Source organism: Citrus sinensis, chromosome 7 (assembly GCF_022201045.2).
Source record: "Citrus sinensis cultivar Valencia sweet orange chromosome 7, DVS_A1.0, whole genome shotgun sequence".
Classification (NCBI taxonomy): Eukaryota; Viridiplantae; Streptophyta; class Magnoliopsida; order Sapindales; family Rutaceae; genus Citrus; species Citrus sinensis.
This window is the reverse complement of record NC_068562.1, coordinates 3,792,622-3,815,383: the sequence shown is the minus strand read 5'-3', so window position 1 is coordinate 3,815,383 and position 22,762 is coordinate 3,792,622. Positions and strand designations below refer to the sequence as shown.

The following is a 22,762-nucleotide window of genomic DNA, read 5'->3' as shown; positions in this document are numbered from 1 at the left end:
TGTGAAAAATATTAATCATTTAAGGAATGATACATCACACACGCACACATGTATACATACATAAATGTGTGTCTATATATATATATATCTGTGTGTGTGATCATTATTCTTTCAAATAAAATCTATGAAGGTTAGACCAAGTAAATTAATCAGTACCGGAACTGAAATTGCCCACCTTATCCACAAAATAATTATCTTCCATATAAATCATATTTTTTGAGCCAAACTGACACAATTGATCGAAAAGTTTGAAGCTTCAAACGAAGAATAAAATCCAAACTCCTCAAAATTTCAAATAACCGGGAGTAGTAAGCCAGCCCCACCAACTCATAAATAATTATATCACATGAAAAAGCAAACTGGATGTTTGGCCAACAATCAAATTTTTCACATGAATATGACGTCACATGTTACCCAAAACAAAAAAACTATAAAGTTGTCAATACAGTTTTCATAATTGCTCCAATTAAACTAATGCCAAAACATTTGTATTTTGTGGGTTTTTTTTTTTTCGGTTTAATGATTATTGTTGATGCGAGATTCCGGTTCTCCTCGTTCTACGACCAGGATCCCTGCTCGATCAACTCTACCACGACCAGGAGGTCTCCTAGTAATGCTTCTTCTCCGGATGTCCCTGCACACACAGACAAGTCAGAGTACGCCGGTTGTTCTCCCGGCGCAAACCCTCCGACGCTCAAGTCAGATATGAAGGTTCGGGGAACGCTTGCCACAGGTCTTATGGCTTTTTTGTGGTTTTCTCTTTTATCTTAAAAATGCTAACCCTTTTACCTTCGTTGGCTACCTTTTTATAGGCTTCCTCTGAATCTCAGTCTTCCGCTCTTTTCGAGACGGTATGGGACTCCAACTGCTGCGTTATGGGCAAAACATGGGATCTAGCGTGTTACGCCACGGTTCAGGGGAAAGCGTGGCTGCCACGGCTCTGTGAGACCTTGCGTGTTACGCCACGGTTCTGGGGAAAGTGTGGCTGTCATGGCTCCGTGAGATCTTGCGTGTTACGTCGCGGTTCTGGGGAAAGCGTGGCTGTTGTGCCTAGGTTCTCGTGCTGGAGAGCGCGTCTTGCCAACTGCCGTCGACCGGGTCTCCTCGCCTCTCGGTCTCTAGCCGGAATGGCCTCATGCCTTTTATAGGAATTGGCCTCGCGGACGACAACATCGTGGACGAGCAGGATGTTTCTGCTCCTGTTCTTCCACGCGCCAGGCTTTAACGGAAAACACCGGTGCGCAGAACTCCGCCATCAGATGTCTGCTCGTCATTCCTGGTCCCTTCGACGCATTTGTCCCAAACAGTATCCCTCCCAAACACCGGTCCCCCAGTTTCTGGTGTTGGGTAATGTAGTGGACCAGCAGTAGAAACTCGATAGTACTCGCTCGCGTGGGTTTGGAAAAGGCTGCCAGGAGTCATGTCGCATTTAATTGCGGACGAGGTGACGTGGCAGAAATCCCCCCCTCCATTTGAATTTCAAACCGACGGTTACGGGATTCTCGGAATATGCGTCATTAAATGCTGGCAGCCCAAGAGTTTGCTTCTCAGTAAGGAAACCCAAAATCTTCAAACACGAACTCGTCATTTTCTCCATTCTTGTCTCTCCGGCGAATGAACCTCGGCGCCAAAGCTGTCATCCCTGTCTCTCTCTGACCGAGTCCCTGCTTCAGGTATTTTTTCTATTTTTTTTTTTTTTTTTTTTTTTGGTATCGGTTAGTTGTAGGTAATCTCCTTTCTCTCTGCTTTGCTTGAGGTTGTAGTTGGCGGTGGTGTTTTGGTTAGAACTTAGGATATGTCGAAGGGTAAGGAGAAGGTCGTTGAGGTTGGTGACGACGAACTAGGTTTTTTGCCTAGTCTGCCCGCTGATTTTGCTTTTGATCCCGGGATCCCCTTAGAGCCCATTAGGTCTAGTGTTGGTACTAGCGCTAGGAGGATGTCTCCCCAAACAACCTCCTCGAGCGACAGTAGCGATGAAGAAGGGTCTTCTGGATCGGAGAACACTTTGAGTGAGGGTCAAGGGGATGATTCTAGTGAGGCGTCCCCATCAGGAGCATCACGGCCAGAAGAACGGGGTACAGTAGGGGGTAGAGCCTTGTCGCGTGATTATGCCATTGACTACATGTCGTGTACGACCACGTTTGACGAGCTCAATGACCTCCGACTTAGGTATAGTATTCCTGGTGAGATACCTCTTAGGATCCCAGGAAAAAAGGATACACCTAGCCGGCCTCCCAGGGGATACGTTACCCTGTATCTGGAGAGCTTTAAGTATGGGCTGAGGTGTCCTTTGCAGCCTTACTTTGCCCGGATACTTAACGGGCTAAATCTGGCTCCTGGTCAGCTGAACCCCAACGGGTGGAGAGTGCTCTCTGGTCTGTTCATATTGTGGGACAGATGTTGCCAAAGCGAGCCCACGGTTGATGAGGTGAAGCATCTGTACCAGCTGAAGAGCAGCCCTAAAGATGCCGGCTGGTACTACTTCCAATCTGGTACCAAGAGCAGGAAACCCATAACTGATCTTCCAACTGGTGGTGGTGGGACTTGGAAGAGGAAATTCTTTTTTGCTGGGGGTCCCTGGGGTCAAGTTGCACAAATAGACGGGAAGGATTGTCGCGTCCCACCCCGTTTCACGGTCCCAGGTTGCCTGCTCGCTTTAGATGTCTTGTATCCATAATTGTTCCTGCTGTATTGGTTTGTCTCTAACCAAGTGTCTGTTTGTGCTGTAGTTTCCTGGGGTGTTCACTTCCCGCTCCGACCTGGTCTGCTTAAACGGGTCGAGGCTGTATTGGCCAATTCCTGCTCGAGCCGAGAACTGCTATCTACATACAACTTCCTCGAGTCTCGGTTGATACTTCCTGGCCATAAGATGGAGGACGCAGTGATTGGAGCTCTGACCAGGAAACGCTCTCGGCCTCCAACAACCGATAGGGACCAGGACAAAGATGCTCCCGCTGCGAAGCGAAAGAACATCGTGCAGCAGGTTCCTCCCTTGCAGGCTCTCCCTCTTGCCTCTGCTAGAGTCGGGGAATCCAGTAGAGCGGCCACTGATCCTGCTTCCTCTTCTCCACCTGTTGTGCCTCGGTCCCGCTTACCCGACAGCCGACCAGAACACTTGGTTCCCTATCTCAATGAGTTGTCTAAACTCGTGAGCAAGAAGGACCTGGAGGGCTTTGACGGTTGTACCCTGGGCGAGCTGGTGGGAGCCATGCAGTACAGTGCTTTCCATCTCAGCTGCATGGCCACCTACTATAAGGCCAAGGTTGGCCGTTACGACAGGAAGATGAAGGAGGACATTCAATCGGCGACGACCAGAGCTGACGTTGCCGAGAAAAAGGCGGGGGAGCTAAACGTTGAGAACCTCAAGCTGATAGAGCAAGAGTCCCTTGCTCAAGCAAAAGCCATTACACTCGAGGAGGAGCTGACCAAGGTTAAGGAGGACCTCCAAGGGCAGAGGGCTATGTATGAGGCTCAGCTCGAATCTCTCCGCGATTCCCACCGAGCTCATGTAGAGAACTTGGAGAGGGAGGCCGACAACCAGTACGACCAGGGACTTCGGCATTCGTATCGTTGTATCATGGCCGTCCTCGGGAAGCAACACCCTGATCTGAAGATGGATGACCTTGCAGCTGGTGTTGCTCAACATATGGACGAGGAGGCGGCCAAGGAAGATGCCGAGGGGTTAGAGCCGATCGTGATTGAGGAGGGTAACTCTCCTCCTCGTGCAGTCCCTGCTGATGTTGGCGAGGCGAGCACCCCCCCGGACGCAACTGGTGATACCCCTCCCGCACCCGAGGAGGTCCAGCCAACCGATGCTGCTCGGCTCACTGACCCACCATCTTTTTGATATATTTCTTCTTGTATTGTAATGAACAACGTTTATGAAATTTATCCCCTCTGTTAGCCATTAATAAAAATGTTGTTGATTACTATCTCGTGTCGTACTCATGAATTAATTTTCGTCTGAAACGCTGATCGCTTCTGTCTCGCCGTAAGACAGGCTTTGAGACTTGGTGAGGCCTTTGCGTGCCGTAGAAAACTTTCCAAATGCTTTGGAGCCTGCTCGCCTTCTCGCGAGCGAGCAGATCCTTGCATGCTGGGCTTTTGTCTGGCCCTAAGACAGGCTTTGAGACTTTGTCGAGCCTTCGCATGCCTTAGGATTTTCTTCAAACGATTTGGATTCTGCTGCCTTCTCGTGGCCGAGCAGATCCTGGCATGCTTGGCTTCTGTCTCGCCATAAGACAGGCTCTGAGACTTGGCGAGCCTTTGCATGCCTGAGGATTTTCTTCAAACGATTTGGATTCTGCTGCCTTCTCGTGGCCGAGCAGATCCTGGCATGCTTGGCTTCTGTCCCGCCATAAGACAGGCTCTGAGACTTGGCGAGCCTTTGCATGCCTCAGGATTTTCTTCAAACGATTTGGATTCTGCTGCCTTCTCGTGGCCGAGCAGATCCTGGCATGCTTGGCTTCTGTCTCGCCGTAAGACAGGCTCTGAGACTTGGCGAGCCTTTGCATGCCTTAGGATTTTCTTCAAACGATTTGGATTCTGCTGCCTTCTCGTGGCCGAGCAGATCCTGGCATGCTTGGCTTCTGTCTCGCCGTAAGACAGGCTCTGAGACTTGGCGAGCCTTTGCATGCCTTAGGATTTTCTTCAAACGATTTGGATTCTGCTGCCTTCTCGTGGCCGAGCAGATCCTGGCATGCTTGGCTTCTGTCTCGCCATAAGACAGGCTCTGAGACTTGGCGAGCCTTTGCATGCCTTAGGATTTTCTTCAAACGATTTGGATTCTGCTGCCTTCTCGTGGCCGAGCAGATCCTGGCATGCTTGGCTTCTGTCTCGCCATAAGACAGGCTCTGAGACTTGGCGAGCCTTTGCATGCCTCAGGATTTTCTTCAAACGATTTGGATTCTGCTGCCTTCTCGTGGCCGAGCAGATCCTGGCATGCTTGGCTTCTGTCTCGCCGTAAGACAGGCTCTGAGACTTGGCGAGCCTTTGCATGCCTTAGGATTTTCTTCAAACGATTTGGATTCTGCTGCCTTCTCGTGGCCGAGCAGATCCTGGCATGCTTGGCTTCTGTCTCGCCATAAGACAGGCTCTGAGACTTGGCGAGCCTTTGCATGCCTTAGGATTTTCTTCAAACGATTTGGATTCTGCTGCCTTCTCGTGGCCGAGCAGATCCTGGCATGCTTGGCTTCTGTCTCGCCATAAGACAGGCTCTGAGACTTGGCGAGCCTTTGCATGCCTCAGGATTTTCTTCAAACGATTTGGATTCTGCTGCCTTCTCGTGGCCGAGCAGATCCTGGCATGCTTGGCTTCTGTCTCGCCGTAAGACAGGCTCTGAGACTTGGCGAGCCTTTGCATGCCTTAGGATTTTCTTCAAACGATTTGGATTCTGCTGCCTTCTCGTGGCCGAGCAGATCCTGGCATGCTTGGCTTCTGTCTCGCCGTAAGACAGGCTCTGAGACTTGGCGAGCCTTTGCATGCCTTAGGATTTTCTTCAAACGATTTGGATTCTGCTGCCTTCTCGTGGCCGAGCAGATCCTGGCATGCTTGGCTTCTGTCTCGCCATAAGACAGGCTCTGAGACTTGGCGAGCCTTTGCATGCCTTAGGATTTTCTTCAAACGATTTGGATTCTGCTGCCTTCTCGTGGCCGAGCAGATCCTGGCATGCTTGGCTTCTGTCTCGCCATAAGACAGGCTCTGAGACTTGGCGAGCCTTTGCATGCCTCAGGATTTTCTTCAAACGATTTGGATTCTGCTGCCTTCTCGTGGCCGAGCAGATCCTGGCATGCTTGGCTTCTGTCTCGCCGTAAGACAGGCTCTGAGACTTGGCGAGCCTTTGCATGCCTTAGGATTTTCTTCAAACGATTTGGATTCTGCTGCCTTCTCGTGGCCGAGCAGATCCTGGCATGCTTGGCTTCTGTCTCGCCATAAGACAGGCTCTGAGACTTGGCGAGCCTTTGCATGCCTCAGGATTTTTTTTTTTTTTTTTTTTTTTAAGCGAAATAAATTCGTCGACGTTACATTAATGGCAGGATTTGACTTACATGAAATTGTTCGGACATAAAACATAAAAATAAAAGATAGACAGCATGAGCAGAAATTGCTTTAAAATGTGAGCAAGTCTTACTGGAAGTATTTTCGGAGGTGTGCTGCGTTCCATGGGCGTTTCACTTCGTGGCCGTCCGCGCGAACCAGCTTGTAAGCTCCGGGCCCCGCTATCTGCTTGACTCTATACGGCCCTTCCCAATTCGGTCCCAGCACTCCTTGAGTCGAATCTTTGGTGCTCTGATTCACTCTTCTCAGTACCCAGTCTCCGACCCTGAATTGCCGTATGTTCACCTTCTGGTTATAATACCGAGCAACCCTCTGTTGGTAAGTGACTGATCGCTCGGCTGCTTGTTCCCTCCTCTCCATTAGCAGATCAAGATTCAAACATATCTGCTCGTCGTTCTCCTGCTCATTGAAATGGTCTGTCCGGTGTGTGGTCGTTCCTACCTCAGCCGGCACGACCGCTTCATGTCCGAAAGCCAAAGCGAACGGTGTCTCCCCCGTTGCGGTTTTGTGGGTTGTTCTGTATGCCCATAGCACACCTGACAGCTCGTCAACCCACGCACCCTTTTTTGCTCCGAGCCTGGTTTTCAGAAGCCTCTTGACTGTCTTGTTGGCTGCTTCTACTTGTCCATTCGATTGGGGGTGAGCAGGCGAGCAATACTTCAGCTCTATCCCGAGGTTCTGGCAGAAATCCCTGAAGCTGTGATTATCGAACTGCCTGCCATTATCCGTTACCAAGGCATATGGGATCCCGTATCGACAGACCAGGTTTCTCCACACGAAGTCTGTTGTTTTCTTCTCTGTGATCCTGCTAAGGGCTTCTACCTCTATCCACTTCGTGAAGTAATCTATAGCGACTATCGCATGTGTTGCTGCTCCTCGTCCCTTTGGCAATGGGCCGATCAGATCAATTCCCCATTGAGCGAATGGCCAAGGGGAGGCCATGGAGGTGAGCTTCTCTGGTGGTTGGTTAGAAAAATTTGCAAAACTCTGGCAGCTTGCACAGCTCCTGGTCTTCCTTTGCGCATCCTGGTGCATCGTCGGCCAGAAATATCCCTGCCTTAAGACCTTGTGGGCCAGGGACCTCCCGCCAGAATGATTTCCGCAAATTCCTTCATGCACTTCCCTCAGCACGTAATCCGCGTCGTCATCGTCCAAACACCGAAGGAACGGTAATGTATATCCTCGTCGATACAGTACCCCATCGATCATCGTGTATCTCGAGGCCTGAGCTCTAATCTTCCGAGCCCGTAGCTTATCTGGTGGTAAGACCCCGTCTCTAAGGTACGAAACTATCGGGTCCCTCCACGAGCTTTTTTGTTCTATCCGCAACACCCCCAAATTTTGCTCGATACTCGGGCGAGACTTTACTTCTAGGGGGACCGACTTTGGCATTTTTGGGTCGGCGACGGCTGCCATCCTAGCCAAAATGTCTGCTCGACTATTCTGCTCCCTGGGGATTTGTATCACCTCCACTGCTTCGAACTTCCCCATCATCTGCCTGACTATCCTTAGGTACTGTTCCATCTTCTCCTCTCTTGGTTGGAATCTTTCACTGACATGATTCGCAACCAGCTGGGAATCGGTTCTGATCTTAACTCTGTCCGCTTTCACGGCCCTAGCCAATTCCAGCCCTGCTATCAAGGCTTCATATTCTGCCTGGTTATTTGTGGCTGCAAATTCCAACTTTACAGCATAAGAGATCTCCTCCCCCTCTGGGCCTTCCAGGACAATCCCTGCTCCTGAACCCCGCTCTCCTGATGACCCATCCACAGATATCTGCCATACTTGAGTTTCGTCGTTGCCTATATCTGCATCTTGCCGATCCAAGCATACTTCAGGCTCCGCGAACTCAGCTACGAAATCGGCCATTGCCTGGGCCTTTACCGCCGCGCGGGGTTTATAGTCTAAGTCGAATTCGCTCAGTTCTACAGCCCATTTGACGAGCCGACCAGAGGCATCCGGCTTGTGCAGAATTTGACGCAATGGCTGGTTGGTGATTACCGAGACCGGGAATGCTTGAAAGTACGGCCTCAACTTCCGAGCAGCAACCACAAGGGCCAGTGCCCATTTCTCCATCGTTGGGTATCTGGTCTCAGCGTCGAGCAGGGCCTTGCTGGTGTAGTATATCGGATACTGAATTCCTTCTTCCTCTCTCACCAGAACGGAACTGGCGGCCCGATCAGATACCGCCAAATACAGATTCAACTTGTCCCCATCCCTCGGTGTGGACAGTAGCGGAGCTTGCTGCAAGTAATGCTTCAAGTTCCGGAAGGCTTCCTCGCATTCTGGGGTCCATTCCGTTTTCTTTCCCCTCCTTATCACTTGAAAGAATGGCTGACACTTATCTGTAGCCTTGGATATGAATCTGCTCAACGCCGCCAACCTCCCCGTGAGGCTCTGCATCTCCTTCAGGTTTCGAGGAGACGTCATTTGCACAATCGCCTGGATCTTCTCGGGATTTGCTTCAATCCCCCTATGGCTCACCATGAATCCCAGGAATTTCCCGGACTCGACCCCGAAAGCACACTTCTCCGGGTTGAGCTTCATCTTATACTTCCTCAAAAGCTCGAACGTCTCCTCGAGATGTCTGACATGTTCCTTCGGGACTTTGGACTTGGTGATCATGTCGTCCACGTACACCTCCATGGTTTTCCCGATCAAGGGCTTAAAGACTTTATTCACCAGCCTTTGATAGGTGGCCCCAGCATTCTTGAGACCGAATGGCATCACCCTGTAACAGAACAGACCTTGGTTAGTGATGAAAGCCGTGCTCTCCTCATCCGGCTCGTACATGGGGATCTGGTTGTATCCCGAGAATGCGTCCATGAAGCTAAGCAGACCATGTCCAGCCGTTGAATCTACTAGCTGATCGATCTTTGGTAAAGGGAAGCTGTCTTTTGGGCACGCCTTATTGAGGTCTGTGAAATCCACACACATCCTCCACTTGCCGTTCGCCTTCTTTACCAACACCACGTTCGATATCCACTCTGGGTAATTAACTTCCCGAATGAACCCTGCTCTCAGAAGCTTCTCCACCTCATCACTTACAGCCTCATACCTCTCCTGGTTGAAGCACCTCCTCTTCTGCCTTACTGCCCGAGCACCTTTCTTTATTGCCAGCCTATGACATGCTACCTCTGGGTCAATCCCTGGCATGTCCTCATGTGTCCAGGCAAACACGTCGGCATGAGCCTGTAAGCATTTCACCAACTCCTGCTTTTGCTCTCCCTCAAGTCTCGACCCGATTCTGATCGTCTTTCCCGGGTTCTCCGGTCCCATGCTTACTGTTTCCAGATCCTCTACGGGTTCTTGTCTGCCAGTCTTGTTTTCCACTCGGGTATCGAGGGATGTTATCTGCATCGCCTCCCTTGCTGCCGAGGAGTAGCAGCTTCTTGCGATCCTCTGGTCTCCTCGTACCACTCCGACTACCCCATTCACCCGGTACTTTAGAGACAGATAATGGTTGGACAGCACCGCTTTGCTCATCCTTAAAAATGGCCGACCCAGGATCATCTGGTAAGGACCTTCCTCGTCCACTACGACGAAGTCCAGTATCATTGTTCTTTCTGACGGGGGGCTCCCGATTGTGATAGGCAGTTCGACCACGCCCAGAGGGACCAGCTTCCCTCCTCCGAACCCCTTCAAGGAGGTGTTGGTGTATTCCAACTTCCGGTCGGCTATTCCCATCTCTTCCAAAGTTGATTTAAATAGCACATCAACTGAGCTCCCCGTATCAACCAGTATCCGGTCAAACTTCTTGCTAGCGATCGTGGCCTTGATGACTAAAGCGTCCTCGTGGGGGTATAGAATCCCTTCCTCATCCTCATCCGTCCACATGATTGGCACTTGCCTGACCCTTGCTCGTTTGGCTGCTGGGGTGTTGAAGAGTATCTCTTTACTGGTCATGGCGTATCTGGCATAATTTTTTCTCGATCTGTTCGAATCTCCAGCCAACGTTGGGCCCCCAGCTATCACCCTCGCTGCGGGCGGCTCGCGTCTCAAGATTCCATCACTCTGCTCCCCTTCATCCATGGTGGCCACCATCGGGAAAGTCCCATCCATAAACTCGTCCAGGTACCGATTTCTCACCAAATCTTCGACCTGGGTCTTGAGATCTCTACACTCTGCTGTGGTATGGCCATGGGTGCCATGGAACTTACAATAACGTCCTCTATCCCTCCTGTTGGGTAGCTTTGTTATTGGTGTGGGGAGGTGCAGCAGCCCTCGACCCTTTATGGCCTCGTACACCTCATCCAGGGGCATCTTCAAGGGAGTGTACCGCCCATAGTCCTGGTTCTGGTCGACCAGATGCACTGCTCTTTCTCTGTTTGCCCCACTGTGAGTTGGGGGCGGTGGGAGTGCTTCTGGTCTGCTCGTCCTGCTACCGTGGGAATGTTGATGAAGGTCGCCGGATGCCGAATCATGTCTTCTCCAAGGCTCCCTAGCTGGGGAGCGAGGAGGTGGCGCCCTGCTGCGCTGATACTGTGGCGGCCTCTGATGAGGCTGGTAAGCAATTACCCTACCTCCTGCTCCACTACCGGAGATCTGGTGGTCCCTCCTCCTGTTTGGTCCATTAGTTGGTAATGCTTTCTTCTCTTTCCTCCCTAACCCTTCCAACTGGTCTGTCTTGATCCGTGCAGCCTTCTCCTCCTCAATCTCGATGTCTCTTTTAGCCTGTTCGTATGCGGCTGCATACGTTTGAATAGCTGGGCTTCTCAAATTGTACCACAGCCTTCCTATCTTCACCCCTTCTTTCAGTCCCCTTAACGCCTGAGGGTGGTTGAAGGCTCCCAAGTCGAGGACAGCCCGATGAAACCTCTTGATGAATTCCCGAAGGGTTTCTTGCTCCCCCTGTTTCATGCTCTTCAGCTCCATCATGTCATCTTCCGGCGACATTGCCCCACTAAACTGCTCTGCGAATTCCTGGCACATCTGCTCGAAGGTTTTTATGCTGCCCCGAGGAAGTTTCCTGTACCATTCTCGTGCACGTCCCTCAAGGGATAGTGGGAACACCCTGCACCTTTGGGATGGAGATAATCCCTGGACCCCCGTTAAGTCGTTGAAGCGCTCTATGTGCACCAGCGGGTCAGTTCTTCCCGAGTATCTGAGGTCGGGGAGGCGGAAATCTCTTGGAATAACTGCCCTCATGATCTCTGCTGCGAGCGGTGATTCCCCGTCCAGCATTATCCTCCAACCAGGGGCTCTGTTCCTCCCTTGCATGTCATCAATTATTTGCGCTAGCCTTCGCACTTCCTCCTCCAGCTGTCCTGCGCGACCAGGGTCGCGCGCTGCAGCTTGATCCCGCTCTCGCTCTGCATCATGTAAGTGTTGCCTCAGTTCTGTTTCCTCTGCGTTCACCACCCCGTCGCCCCCGTCACAAGTCTGTCTTACCGGGGACTGCTCTCTTTCTCTATGAAATTCTCCCCGCAGAGGTACGTTACCTCTCTCACCGCCAAATCTCCCAGCGGTTCGACTTCTCTCCGCACTATCGGTACCTGGTGCCGCTCCACCGCCTCTCACCCTTCCCTCTTGGGTTACCCTTCGCTCGTTCCGCAGCTCATGCAGGATGGTTGTCAAGGTTTCCATCTGCTTTTCCATTCGCTCCATCCGGTCGAACATGACTTTTTCCCGTGCTTCGCTGATCACCTCCCTCAGCGTCACGGAATCGTTAAGCCTTATGTCACCCCCTTGTGCGCTACTTCCTCCTATCTCCATTGACTTTCGCTTACTCCACCCCTCTTCTTGCTACCGACAGAAGCTTTTTGCTCTGGATCCCCACAGACGGCGCCAAAATGTTGATGCGAGATTCCGGTTCTCCTCGTTCTACGACCAGGATCCCTGCTCGATCAACTCTACCACGACCAGGAGGTCTCCTAGTAATGCTTCTTCTCCGGATGTCCCTGCACACACAGACAAGTCAGAGTACGCCGGTTGTTCTCCCGGCGCAAACCCTCCGACGCTCAAGTCAGATATGAAGGTTCGGGGAACGCTTGCCACAGGTCTTATGGCTTTTTTGTGGTTTTCTCTTTTATCTTAAAAATGCTAACCCTTTTACCTTCGTTGGCTACCTTTTTATAGGCTTCCTCTGAATCTCAGTCTTCCGCTCTTTTCGAGACGGTATGGGACTCCAACTGCTGCGTTATGGGCAAAACATGGGATCTAGCGTGTTACGCCACGGTTCAGGGGAAAGCGTGGCTGCCACGGCTCTGTGAGACCTTGCGTGTTACGCCACGGTTCTGGGGAAAGTGTGGCTGTCATGGCTCCGTGAGATCTTGCGTGTTACGTCGCGGTTCTGGGGAAAGCGTGGCTGTTGTGCCTAGGTTCTCGTGCTGGAGAGCGCGTCTTGCCAACTGCCGTCGACCGGGTCTCCTCGCCTCTCGGTCTCTAGCCGGAATGGCCTCATGCCTTTTATAGGAATTGGCCTCGCGGACGACAACATCGTGGACGAGCAGGATGTTTCTGCTCCTGTTCTTCCACGCGCCAGGCTTTAACGGAAAACACCGGTGCGCAGAACTCCGCCATCAGATGTCTGCTCGTCATTCCTGGTCCCTTCGACGCATTTGTCCCAAACAGTATCCCTCCCAAACAATTATGAATCTTAAAACGATGAATGCCCCCTTTGACCGTGAGACGGGGACAGCCCCCAGTGAATATCCCACCATTAAACTTCATTAGATTTTCTTGCGTCCACAAGTTAGTGGAATACCAACTATTTCACAAAGTGATACTGTTTCTTTTTATTCTAATAAATAGCATAGATTTGCATTTTCATCTTACATAATCATATTTTTCCTGAAATTTGCGTTAATTAATGTGTATCCATAATCGATGGAAAATTTGCGGTGGCAGGTCAACATTTAGGCAGCTAACTCGAGCACTCTTTTCTCGTCCTCTCTGTCCACTGACTATTTATTAATTTTCCTGTCTTTGACTTTCACGTATACGATGCTCAGCTTTCAAAAATTTAATACCAACTTCACCCCATGAAGGGGAGCAGAAAAGAAAAGAAAATAAAAATCAAATCTTCAAATTTCAATCACGTAATTACGCAGCCAGACTAGTCTACGATTCAACGCAAGTTATCAGAAAAGACAATCTTTGAATCGGACGGTTCTGACTTAATTGGCTCCAATCTGATGCTGATGCTGGCCGCGAAAGGACAGAATTCACATTGATGCAACTTAACTTTGCATGCCCGTGACTCAAAAGAAATTTATTTGGACAGAGCGAGTGGGCGATCGCATTTGGTACCTTGCTCCGCCACTTTTCAGCGTGACAGGACGTAACGGGCAGAGTGTAAAATGGCGCGTCACTTCCGAGATAATGCGAGATTCTTCTGTCTGATTGATTGACCTGGGAGTCGTATAAATGCACGTGTTACGACAGAAATATTCGTCCTTATTGCTCCCCCTCCATTTCTTTTGGTTCACGCCTTCTTCACCTTCGCCAATCACACCCTTGGTTCCAGGAAACAATACCCCCATGATTTTGCCTATCTATGATCTAATCTAGTGCCTTATTTTCTGCAAGAACTTAATAATAATTTTGCCAGAGCCGTGACACTGTGTTTTGGGGAAGTTTTCATCATACGAGCAAAATGAAATTTCTGAACCAGAATTTTCAGACCATGAGATTCTGAAATGTGTAACAACTTTTACCGCCTACTCTTAAGATGCAGAGGCTATTTTGACCCAGCCATCCAGAACTTACAAGCAAGCTTTTACTTTTCATAAAGTGTAGGTGTGAAACGAAAGGAAGGAGTGCGTAAGCAATAAAGAAAAGATGATTACTCTTCATTTATTTTGTCCTGGATAAACGAGAAAATAAAATGAATTCCATTTGTTATTTTCGAATTTGTTTAAACTTGCCACATGAATGATACAACTATGCTACCATACCACAACTGCACCCAACTATTGAATCCAATTATGGTGATAATTGTGGGCTGGACCTAATGGCTGAGTGCACCATAATTTTGTCTCATGAATCAATATAAATTAAAAAAATCTTTGCATTAAAAAAAAATAGAATTTTGACTCGTTACCCTTATATGAGTGGAGACGAGATTAAAGATGCCAATTCACGAAATAATAATAATAGTAATAAAGTAAAAGATTGAGAGAGTTTCAAGAAAATGCGAACAAATAAAATATCATTATGAGAGGAAAAATTTTAGAATATCTTTAAATTATTATAACTAATTAATACATGCATTATTTATGAAATTAAATTTAATATAACCACTAATTACATGATAATTTTTTTAAATAAATACATACATATCATAATATTATTTAATAATTATATATTGACATGGTACTTTAAATGCATTCTAAAATTTCTCACCAGACTGATTTAAAGAAAAGCTAAGTCAACTGCATCATGCGGGCACCAAACAAGGTCCCCCCATTATTTTTATTTTAATCAAAACATAGCCGTAAATCAGACGGCTCGTGACGAAGCTTTGACCCGATAACCAGCCTGGACCCCACAGTTCAGAGAAGGTCAATGTCCCGGCATATCACATAACCTTAAAATAATGCTATTCAATAAAAAAAAAAAAAAAAGCAAATTATTCGACCACTGTAGTCAGGACTTTAAATAAAGTAAAGAAAAATGAAGAAGTAAAAGATGTGGTTGTATCTTATTCGTACCTACATGAGACGGCAAGACTAAAGTGACGGGTGACTGACCCGTTACACCAATTAGCTTTCATTATTAGCCGATGAGGCTGACTGAGGCCATTATTTTGATTTTTGAACTCGACCAGAGAAACTGAATCCCAATCCCTCCCTATAATCCTTTATCAATAACTCTGCTACCCCCTCTTTCTTTTATTTATTTATTTTATTTTTTCTATCGCATTATTATTATTATTATTATTAGTTCATTCATGGTGTTTTAGAGTGAATATGGCCGTGGAGCTCATGATGGAATACGGAAACACTAGTCATTTCACTGACAAAGTTGAAGATTGCGCTGTCCAAGAAGCCGCATCAGGGCTTGAGAGTGTTGAAAAGCTCATAAACTTGCTTTCACAGCAGCAACAGGTGCAGCAGAATAATAGTCACCAATCCTCTCCTAGCTCTAGATCATCCATGGATTTAGAGAATGATTGCAAGGCTGTAGCAGACGTCGCCGTTTCAAAGTTCAAGAGAGTGATCTCTCTATTAGGGCGTAACAGAATTGGGCACGCTCGTTTTCGAAGAGCCCCTGTTGCGGCTCCTTGTGTTGATTACCAGCAGAACCAAGAAAAAGATAAAAACCTGCAGCAGCGGCAGCAGCAGGAGGTTGAAGTTGTTCCTGAAACTAAAGTTTATTATGCAAGGCCGATCCAGCAGATTCCACCACTGCCGCCGCCGCCTCGTAATTATCATCAACATGAATTTTCCACTTTGGTGGTGCCTAAAAATGGGGTTGATCTTGAGAGGAAAGATTCTGCTACTACCATCAACTTTTCTAATTATACCTCTGCTGGGAATTCGTTTCTGTCTTCGCTGACTGTGACTGGTGATAATGATAACAAGCAACAGCCTTCATCCTCAAGTGCATCTGCTACCTTCCACTTTACGAATCTCTCTCAGCAGGTTTCCTCAGCTGGGAAGCCGCCTCTCTCTTCATCTTCTCTCAAGAGGAAGTGTAGCTCTGCCTCTGACAACTTGGCTTCCGCCAAGTCATGTGGCGTCTCCTCTGGTCGTTGCCATTGCACCAAGAAGAGGTATTTAATCTTTTCTTTCTCTCTCACTCTCTATGCTTTATTAATTAAATTGATATGTGTGCTTTTCTCTTTCCCCCAAAACTACGCTAAATTTGAAAAAAAACATTAATTAAAAAAAAACTGTTGGCCCTGGACTGATCGTGTTACTTGCATATAATTACAAACAGAAAATCTCGAGTGAAGAGAGTTGTTAGGGTTCCGGCTGTAAGCTTAAGGTTGTCTGATATTCCACCTGATGATTTCTCGTGGAGGAAGTATGGACAGAAACCCATCAAAGGATCTCCTCATCCGAGGTATGCATAGCATTTGCATGTTGAATGGATTGCAAGCTAATTAATAATCACCCTGCTATTATTGCCTAATTTTATGTTAATTATTTGGGATGTGGTTATTTGAACAGGGGTTACTACAAGTGCAGCAGTGTGAGAGGCTGCCCTGCACGCAAGCACGTGGAGAGAGCGTTGGATGATCCATCGATGCTTGTAGTCACCTACGAAGGCGAGCACAATCACTCACTCTCTGTTGCAGATACTAGAAATCTCATCCTGGAATCTTCTTAGACACGCAACAAAAAAACCAGTCGTGAGAAATTAGATCATTGGTTAGGGGGGGAATTACATAGCGGTGGTGGCAATATTATATATTATATTTAACAGAACTAGGGAACTGTCTGGCTGGCTAGCTTTTGCTTTAAAGTTAAGAATTCAGCAGAAGCCCAGCTTGGAATTGTCTGTCTCGAAGGAGATTTCTGGGTTCATTTTGTTCATTCCCCTGTCTGTATAATATGGGATTCCTCTTGGTATAGCTCTACCTGTCTCTATACCCAAGCACTGTGTGTTCCAATGTTAATTAGAAACTAAAAGCTAGGGAAGATGTTGGATTTGTTCTTATGTTTCCCAGGATTTGAATCTTAAAGCTAAGTAATGAGGTGCTGCGCTTTTATTCATTACTTCTCTCTCGGTCGACTTACTTTAAAATTTTATTATTTGTGGTTTGGCTTGCTTTATCTTTGCTTCTTGTATTGGATGCTTACTTTGCATCTTTTGTTCACATCACTTAAAGCTGCTTCCCTTGATTAAATAAAATACATATAGTGGAAGGCAAAAGCCAAAAGCAATAAAGAAAGAGAGGAAAAGACTCTCGACTTAGTCAAACAATTAGTGGAAACTGAAAAGAAGTGGGCCAGCGTGTCGTGTTTTGAGCTGGTTGACCAATACGAAAGTGGTTGGCAGTTGCCAGTTGAGACGGCCAATTTATTTTATTTTGGTGGGTATTGGTTAGTGAGAAAGATAGATGTAGTTAAAAGAAAAAATAAATAAATAAATAAATGCTATTTGCGTTTGGTTTGTTTGGATTGCTTCATTGTTTGTTGCATTTAAGTTATTGGTAAAACTTAAAAGGATGAAGGATGCTAGGTTGGTCTTATTAAATTCTAATGATAGAATTAAAAATCAAAGGCAAAGTCAAAATGGGTGGGTGGGGGATTTGATCAATTGTGGCCCCCGAGGGACCTACGAAAATGTACTCAAATTTGTTTTTGCTTTGGCTTTGCCTTTGCTTAACGTCAACTTTGTCATGAGAGATGGTCCCCAAGTCCTTGCTAAATTATTTTTAATTGATTATTCATTCACACAAACATTGTGTGTGTGTGTATGGCCGAAAACCCAAGAAAATCATTCACACATGCGGGCCTCAATGTAATGCACATACACGCTCACTTCACAAGCACGACAAAATTCACATTCATGATTTAATCATATAAAGTTATAAGATAAGCATGACTTTCAATTACAAAAATCGGATATCCTAAGTTTGTTTGAGTCCTCAGGAAACGTTATGCTACCTACAAAGGATTATATGCAACATTAAGACATTAGAATATATAAGAAACATATTTAATTTGCAAGTAGTTGCATGTAGCATCTACACTTTAATATTGAAGCCAAATTTCGAATAATTTGTTTAGAGTATTCCCATGGGGCGTCGCCTTTTCTCGTATCAATAATTTCATGTTAAACTATAGTTAGATTCACATTTGTATACACAACAATATGACCATGCCAACATCAAAACATTTGTCTTTGCCATAAATTAGGAAATTAAGTATTCTTTAAACAACTAAACGTCACATCTTGAATAGCAAATGGGTTAGACCATACGTCTACGTACATATCCTATCATGTCACCCTTATTATTATAATAAAACTTAAAACACACTTGTGGACAACGAAACAAAAATTAATGCAAAAACAACCGTAAACGTTGATTGTATTTTAGGAAGGATATAATTATTAATTTGAAAGTCCATTATCTTGACCCACCCGCAATTGTCAGATCATGCATACTGCATCGAATGTACAGGTTTGTCTTTTATTTTGTTTCTATAAGGCGTAGGGCTACACAAGTTTGAAAAATCTCCTCACCAAATAATTGATCCGATCCAGTCTGCAACATCGACGTGGAAAATGGAAATGACCCTCTTCATATGGATGATAAGAACTCTGGTTTCCGCACAGAAAGATTCTGCTGAATCCATTTTCGCGAAAAGCTTTTGAATTATACATGTATTTATATTTTCGTAAGCTATAGTGTTGAATAGTTGACGTTGAAGAAAAAGAAGAGATGTAACGACAAAAACAGTTTGAGCTTGTTTTACTTGCTCCATTTAGAAGCAAAAGCTGAGATTGGCAGTTTAGTCTCTGTCGGCATTGTTATATGTTTGGTTTTTGGGGAAAAAAAAAATTATTGGTGATAAGTCTCGATACATGCAAATGGAAGTTAATCATTGACACCAAGCCATTACTATACAGTAAACATGATAGGTATTGTCAAAATCCATAAAAGAAAGCCACAGGTTCTAGTATTGTCAAAAAAAGAAAATAAGAAATCACAGGTTTTTTTTTTTAAAAAAAAAAAACTTGTGGTGAGAGATGATGATGTGGAGGCCTAAGGGAGAATGAGATGCTTGCTTCTTTACGTTTTTTCGTGTAAGTCCAGCAATTGGTAGTTTTAGAGTGCGTTTGGGATTGAGGTTGGGTAGCTGTAGCTTAAAAGCTACAGTACTAAAGTGTTTGGTAAACACTAACTGTTGTAGCTTTTAAGCTATGTTGATATGATTTTTCACTTGTATAATATAAAATTTATTATATCTTTAATATTTTTATCAAAATTATTATTTAAAATTTATATTTACTATATATTATTAACTTTTGTTTCATAATTACAGCTTTTTTTTCACAGCAGCTGTAGCTTAAAAGCTACAGCACCTCAATCCCAAACGCACCCTTAATGACTCGAGCATGAATAATTATACAAGAGATGAATTGGTTCTGGAGTCTGGACTCATCAAGCCCCATCGTCCACTCATGCAATTAATCTAAGCTACGGTTGAAGATGATGGCTTCAATTCTCATTTTAATTTTGCTACTTGGTTAGAGGTAACTCTGGAAGTGAGGGCTAGAGAAAGAAACATGGAGAGAAAGTTGTTTTCACAGTTTTTGTTCGATTTGTTTAAATCAATTCAATCCCAAATGCTTGATTTCATTAACTAATAATAAACTGCACATATTTGTTTGTATTTTGTTTGATTCATTGAGATTAAACTTTTTTTTTCATGTTATCATTAAACTAACTTGAAAAATCCAATCAGTTGATATCTCTAGGTTAATGATTTTTAATGAGTTTATTTAGTAATTACATTAGGATAAAATTTTTTTGTTAAGAATATATTTTGTATTTAGGAAGGTATGCGAAGTAAAATTTTAATTTTTTTATTTTAATGATGGGTTTAAAAAGTAAACAAGTTTCAAATAATCCGACCCATATTATTTTTATAAGGTTAGTTTTAAAAATTAACGAAATTAATTGAAAAATTGAGAGCGTAAGGGTAATTATGGGACAAATATCACTGTTCTACCAAAATACAGTAAAACCTCTATAAAATAATATTGTTGGGACTCCCGCAAAAATATTACTTTAGCAAGATTATTTATTTATTGATAATTGGGTAATTTATTAATTTATGAAGAGTTTTCTTGGTACATGTATAAAAGAAGTGTGTAAAAATAAAAATAATAACAATAATAATAATTCTTGCTATGATCATAGAATATGCTAAAATTGGTCTAGAATATATTTTGTATACACATTATAAGGGAAGAAATCATGGAGTAAGCAGCCCATTTAAGGAGGGATGTGGTTGACAAATAATCCTTGGTATTTGGTTTTAATAGCCACAAGATTTGTGTAATATTGTTGTCATTTTACACATAGTACATAGAACATAGAACACAAACTCTATGAATACATAATCCATTATTTTTAATTTTACACTCAAATCATTAGAATCATGATGTCTCATTTGAAAGGAGTAAAAAAATCTACATTGACTGATTAGATGAGAAAAGCATTGTGCGAATATAAAAATGAGCATCCCTCCTAAAGTCAAAAAGATTTGCACCAATGGGTTTAATAAAAATTTCACCTCTCCGTAAATCAGTCAACAATATCAAATACTCTTAAAAGGTTAGTTGAATATTTGTCAAATGAGATGAATAATAAAAATGTGAAGAGACACAAACCAACAAAATATCCCGAGTTGAAAAAAATATTATATGAGTGGTTTCTCTAATATCAAGAGAAAGTGAATATAACTAGAGAAATGATTCAAACCAAAGCAAAAGAGCTTTTGCAGAAAATGTATGGCAACTCTAATCCAGAATTTAACTTGTCAAGTGGTTGGCTTAAGCGATTTAAGGTGAGACATGGAATTAAATCTTATCAAAGGTTTGGTGAAAGTGATTTTGTAGCTATGGAGAATATCGAAGATGTTTTACTAAGTATAAAAGATAAACTAGACCAATTTCAATGGAAGGATATCTAAAATATGGATGAAAAATGTTTATTCTATGTTTGGGAACAAATCATTCACTTGCTACAAAGCAATTGGAAGGACGGAAGAAGGCCAATGAGAGAACTACTAATTACTGTTTGTTGCAATGGTGATGATTCTGACAAAGTACCACTTTCGATTACTGGTAAGTACCCTAATCTTAGATACTTTAAAGATGTAAAGATTAGTAATCTTAATATTCATTATCGAGCTAACAAGTAGGGATGGCAATGGGGAGGGGAGGGGAGGGGACCAATCTCCCCGTACCCATCCCCGATATTTTACGTATATCCTCGTCCCCGTCAAAATTATTTAAGAGAATTCATATCCCCTCCCCGAATAATAATAGGGGATCCCCGATGGTCCCTGATCCCCGAATAATTAATACATTTTTTTGTTTTCGATTTTGAGTTAATCATATTAAAATAAAAAATTCAAATAAAAGTAAAGTTCGAAATATATCTTACATTAATATCCATTACAAAAGTCACATATATTAAATTAGTAAGTAACGCAACATGCAAGGGATACAAACTATCATGAACAAATTAATAGCCTAATACAAAATTGTTACAAATAAAATCAAATTTAGATTCAAAATTAACTTTTCGATGGTGGCGTGGGCACTTTATAAATGTGGACTATTCCCTTTACAGCACAATAGTTAAGTCAAAGCAAATCAAGAGTAAATATTAGATTAGATTAGATATTAAAATTTTGATTTGTTGTGGGCAATTATAACATCTAAAAATAAATAAAAACTAGATTTAAGATAAATAAAAAATAGATTTAAGTTTAAAATATTTAATGAATATTAAAATTAAAACAAAAGTTTTGGACTAATAGAATATGTCCAGTCTTTTTAATGTCCTAAATAAAAATTTATAACTTTAATTAGTTAATTAGGCCTAAAAGTTTAATAATATGAATATTTTGATATTTTTTATTTTCACCAATACTTATAATTTTATAATTCAAACTATATTATTTATTTACTGATAATTTTAAAAAATAAAAATTAAATTAAAAATTAAAATGGGAAAATGGGTAGGGGATGGGGATTCCACCTCATCCCCGTCCCCTCCCCGAATAAGAAATTGGGTAAAAAAATTTTCCCGTCCCTTCCCCGAATAAGAAATTGGGTATGAAATTATCCTCATACCCTCCCCGAATGGGGAAATCTCCGAGGGTACCCGTCCCTGTAGGAATTTTTGCCATCCCTACTAACAAGAAAGCATGGATAACTGGATTACTTTTTGAAGGATTTTTTTATTCATTTGATAAGAGAATGAATGGTAGAAAATATCTACTTTTTGTGAACAATTATCTAGCCCATCCAAAGGTTATTGAAGGCTTGAGTAATGTTGAACTATTTTTCTTGTCTCCTAATACAACCCCAAAGATTCAACCATATAATGCTGAGATCATTCGAGGACTAAAAATCCAGTATCGACGTTGTTTTTTTTCTAGCATCTTGGAAGATTACAGGATATGAGCAACAAATCGAGAAAAAAAAATTAATATACTAAATGCTATCAATTTTATTAATGCGGTTTGGAACATTGATGTGAAGACGACAACCATTGCAAATTATTTTTGACATTGTAAAATCCGGTCAGTCAAAGGTGTGGCTATTAAACAGCAAGTTAGCGAAGATGAAGGCATCAATAGATTACATGAAGTTATTTTTTGTCTACGCTATGGAAATGCTATGGATATTGAGAATCTTTTGAATTATCACTGTGAAAATGTTGCAATGATGAAATCTTCTACTGATGAAAAAATTATTCAAGAGGTAATGGGTACATCCGTTGATAATGATCATGATCCAAATGTCAGTTATAGTTACCAAATGTTTCCACAGAAGAGGCTTTTCAAGCAATGGCAATCTTAAATACATACTTTTTACAGCAAGAAAAAAATGTGTCACATGTAGTGCATGTTTTACAAAAATAAAGGATGAGGCTGAGTTTAATTTAGAAACAAAGAAAAAACAAACAACTTTAGTGCATATTTTCAAAAAAATTGAATTGAGAAATGTAAGTTATCAAGAAAAAATCTTTTATTAATATGAATTTTATACGTTGTTTATTGTT

The 22,762-nt window shown here is 43.8% G+C and overlaps 3 protein-coding genes across 3 annotated transcripts; all 3 read left to right on the top strand.

Moving 5' to 3' along the window:
- The first annotated feature begins 1,730 nt into the window (after positions 1-1,730).
- Positions 1,731-3,932, top strand: LOC127898938 (uncharacterized). Its single transcript, XM_052431554.1, has 2 exons — positions 1,731-2,642; positions 2,730-3,932. Exons 1-2 carry the CDS (start codon positions 1,796-1,798, stop codon positions 3,845-3,847), a joined length of 1,965 nt encoding a protein of 654 aa, XP_052287514.1. The 5' UTR covers positions 1,731-1,795; the 3' UTR covers positions 3,848-3,932.
- Positions 3,933-11,890: 7,958 nt separating this feature from the next.
- On the top strand, positions 11,891-12,471 carry LOC127898939 (uncharacterized). Its single transcript, XM_052431555.1, has 2 exons — positions 11,891-12,034; positions 12,136-12,471. Exons 1-2 carry the CDS (start codon positions 12,029-12,031, stop codon positions 12,469-12,471), a joined length of 342 nt encoding a protein of 113 aa, XP_052287515.1. The 5' UTR covers positions 11,891-12,028.
- Positions 12,472-14,815: 2,344 nt separating this feature from the next.
- LOC102626784 (probable WRKY transcription factor 15) lies at positions 14,816-16,724 on the top strand. The gene is made up of 3 exons (XM_006494420.4): positions 14,816-15,775; positions 15,943-16,068; positions 16,176-16,724. Exons 1-3 carry the CDS (start codon positions 14,970-14,972, stop codon positions 16,333-16,335), a joined length of 1,092 nt encoding a protein of 363 aa, XP_006494483.2. The 5' UTR covers positions 14,816-14,969; the 3' UTR covers positions 16,336-16,724.
- The last annotated feature ends 6,038 nt before the right edge of the window (positions 16,725-22,762 follow it).

Excerpts from the sequence above, each read along its gene's own strand:
- LOC102626784 (XM_006494420.4), top strand. The coding sequence starts at position 14,970 with ATGGCCGTGGAGCTCATGATGGAATACGGAAACACTAGTCATTTCACT. Across the intron at positions 15,776-15,942 it reads TGCCATTGCACCAAGAAGAG|AAAATCTCGAGTGAAGAGAG; the intron begins GTATTTAATCTT and ends AATTACAAACAG. Across the intron at positions 16,069-16,175 it reads AAAGGATCTCCTCATCCGAG|GGGTTACTACAAGTGCAGCA; the intron begins GTATGCATAGCA and ends TTATTTGAACAG.
- LOC127898938 (XM_052431554.1), top strand. The coding sequence starts at position 1,796 with ATGTCGAAGGGTAAGGAGAAGGTCGTTGAGGTTGGTGACGACGAACTA. Across the intron at positions 2,643-2,729 it reads ACCCCGTTTCACGGTCCCAG|TTTCCTGGGGTGTTCACTTC; the intron begins GTTGCCTGCTCG and ends TTTGTGCTGTAG.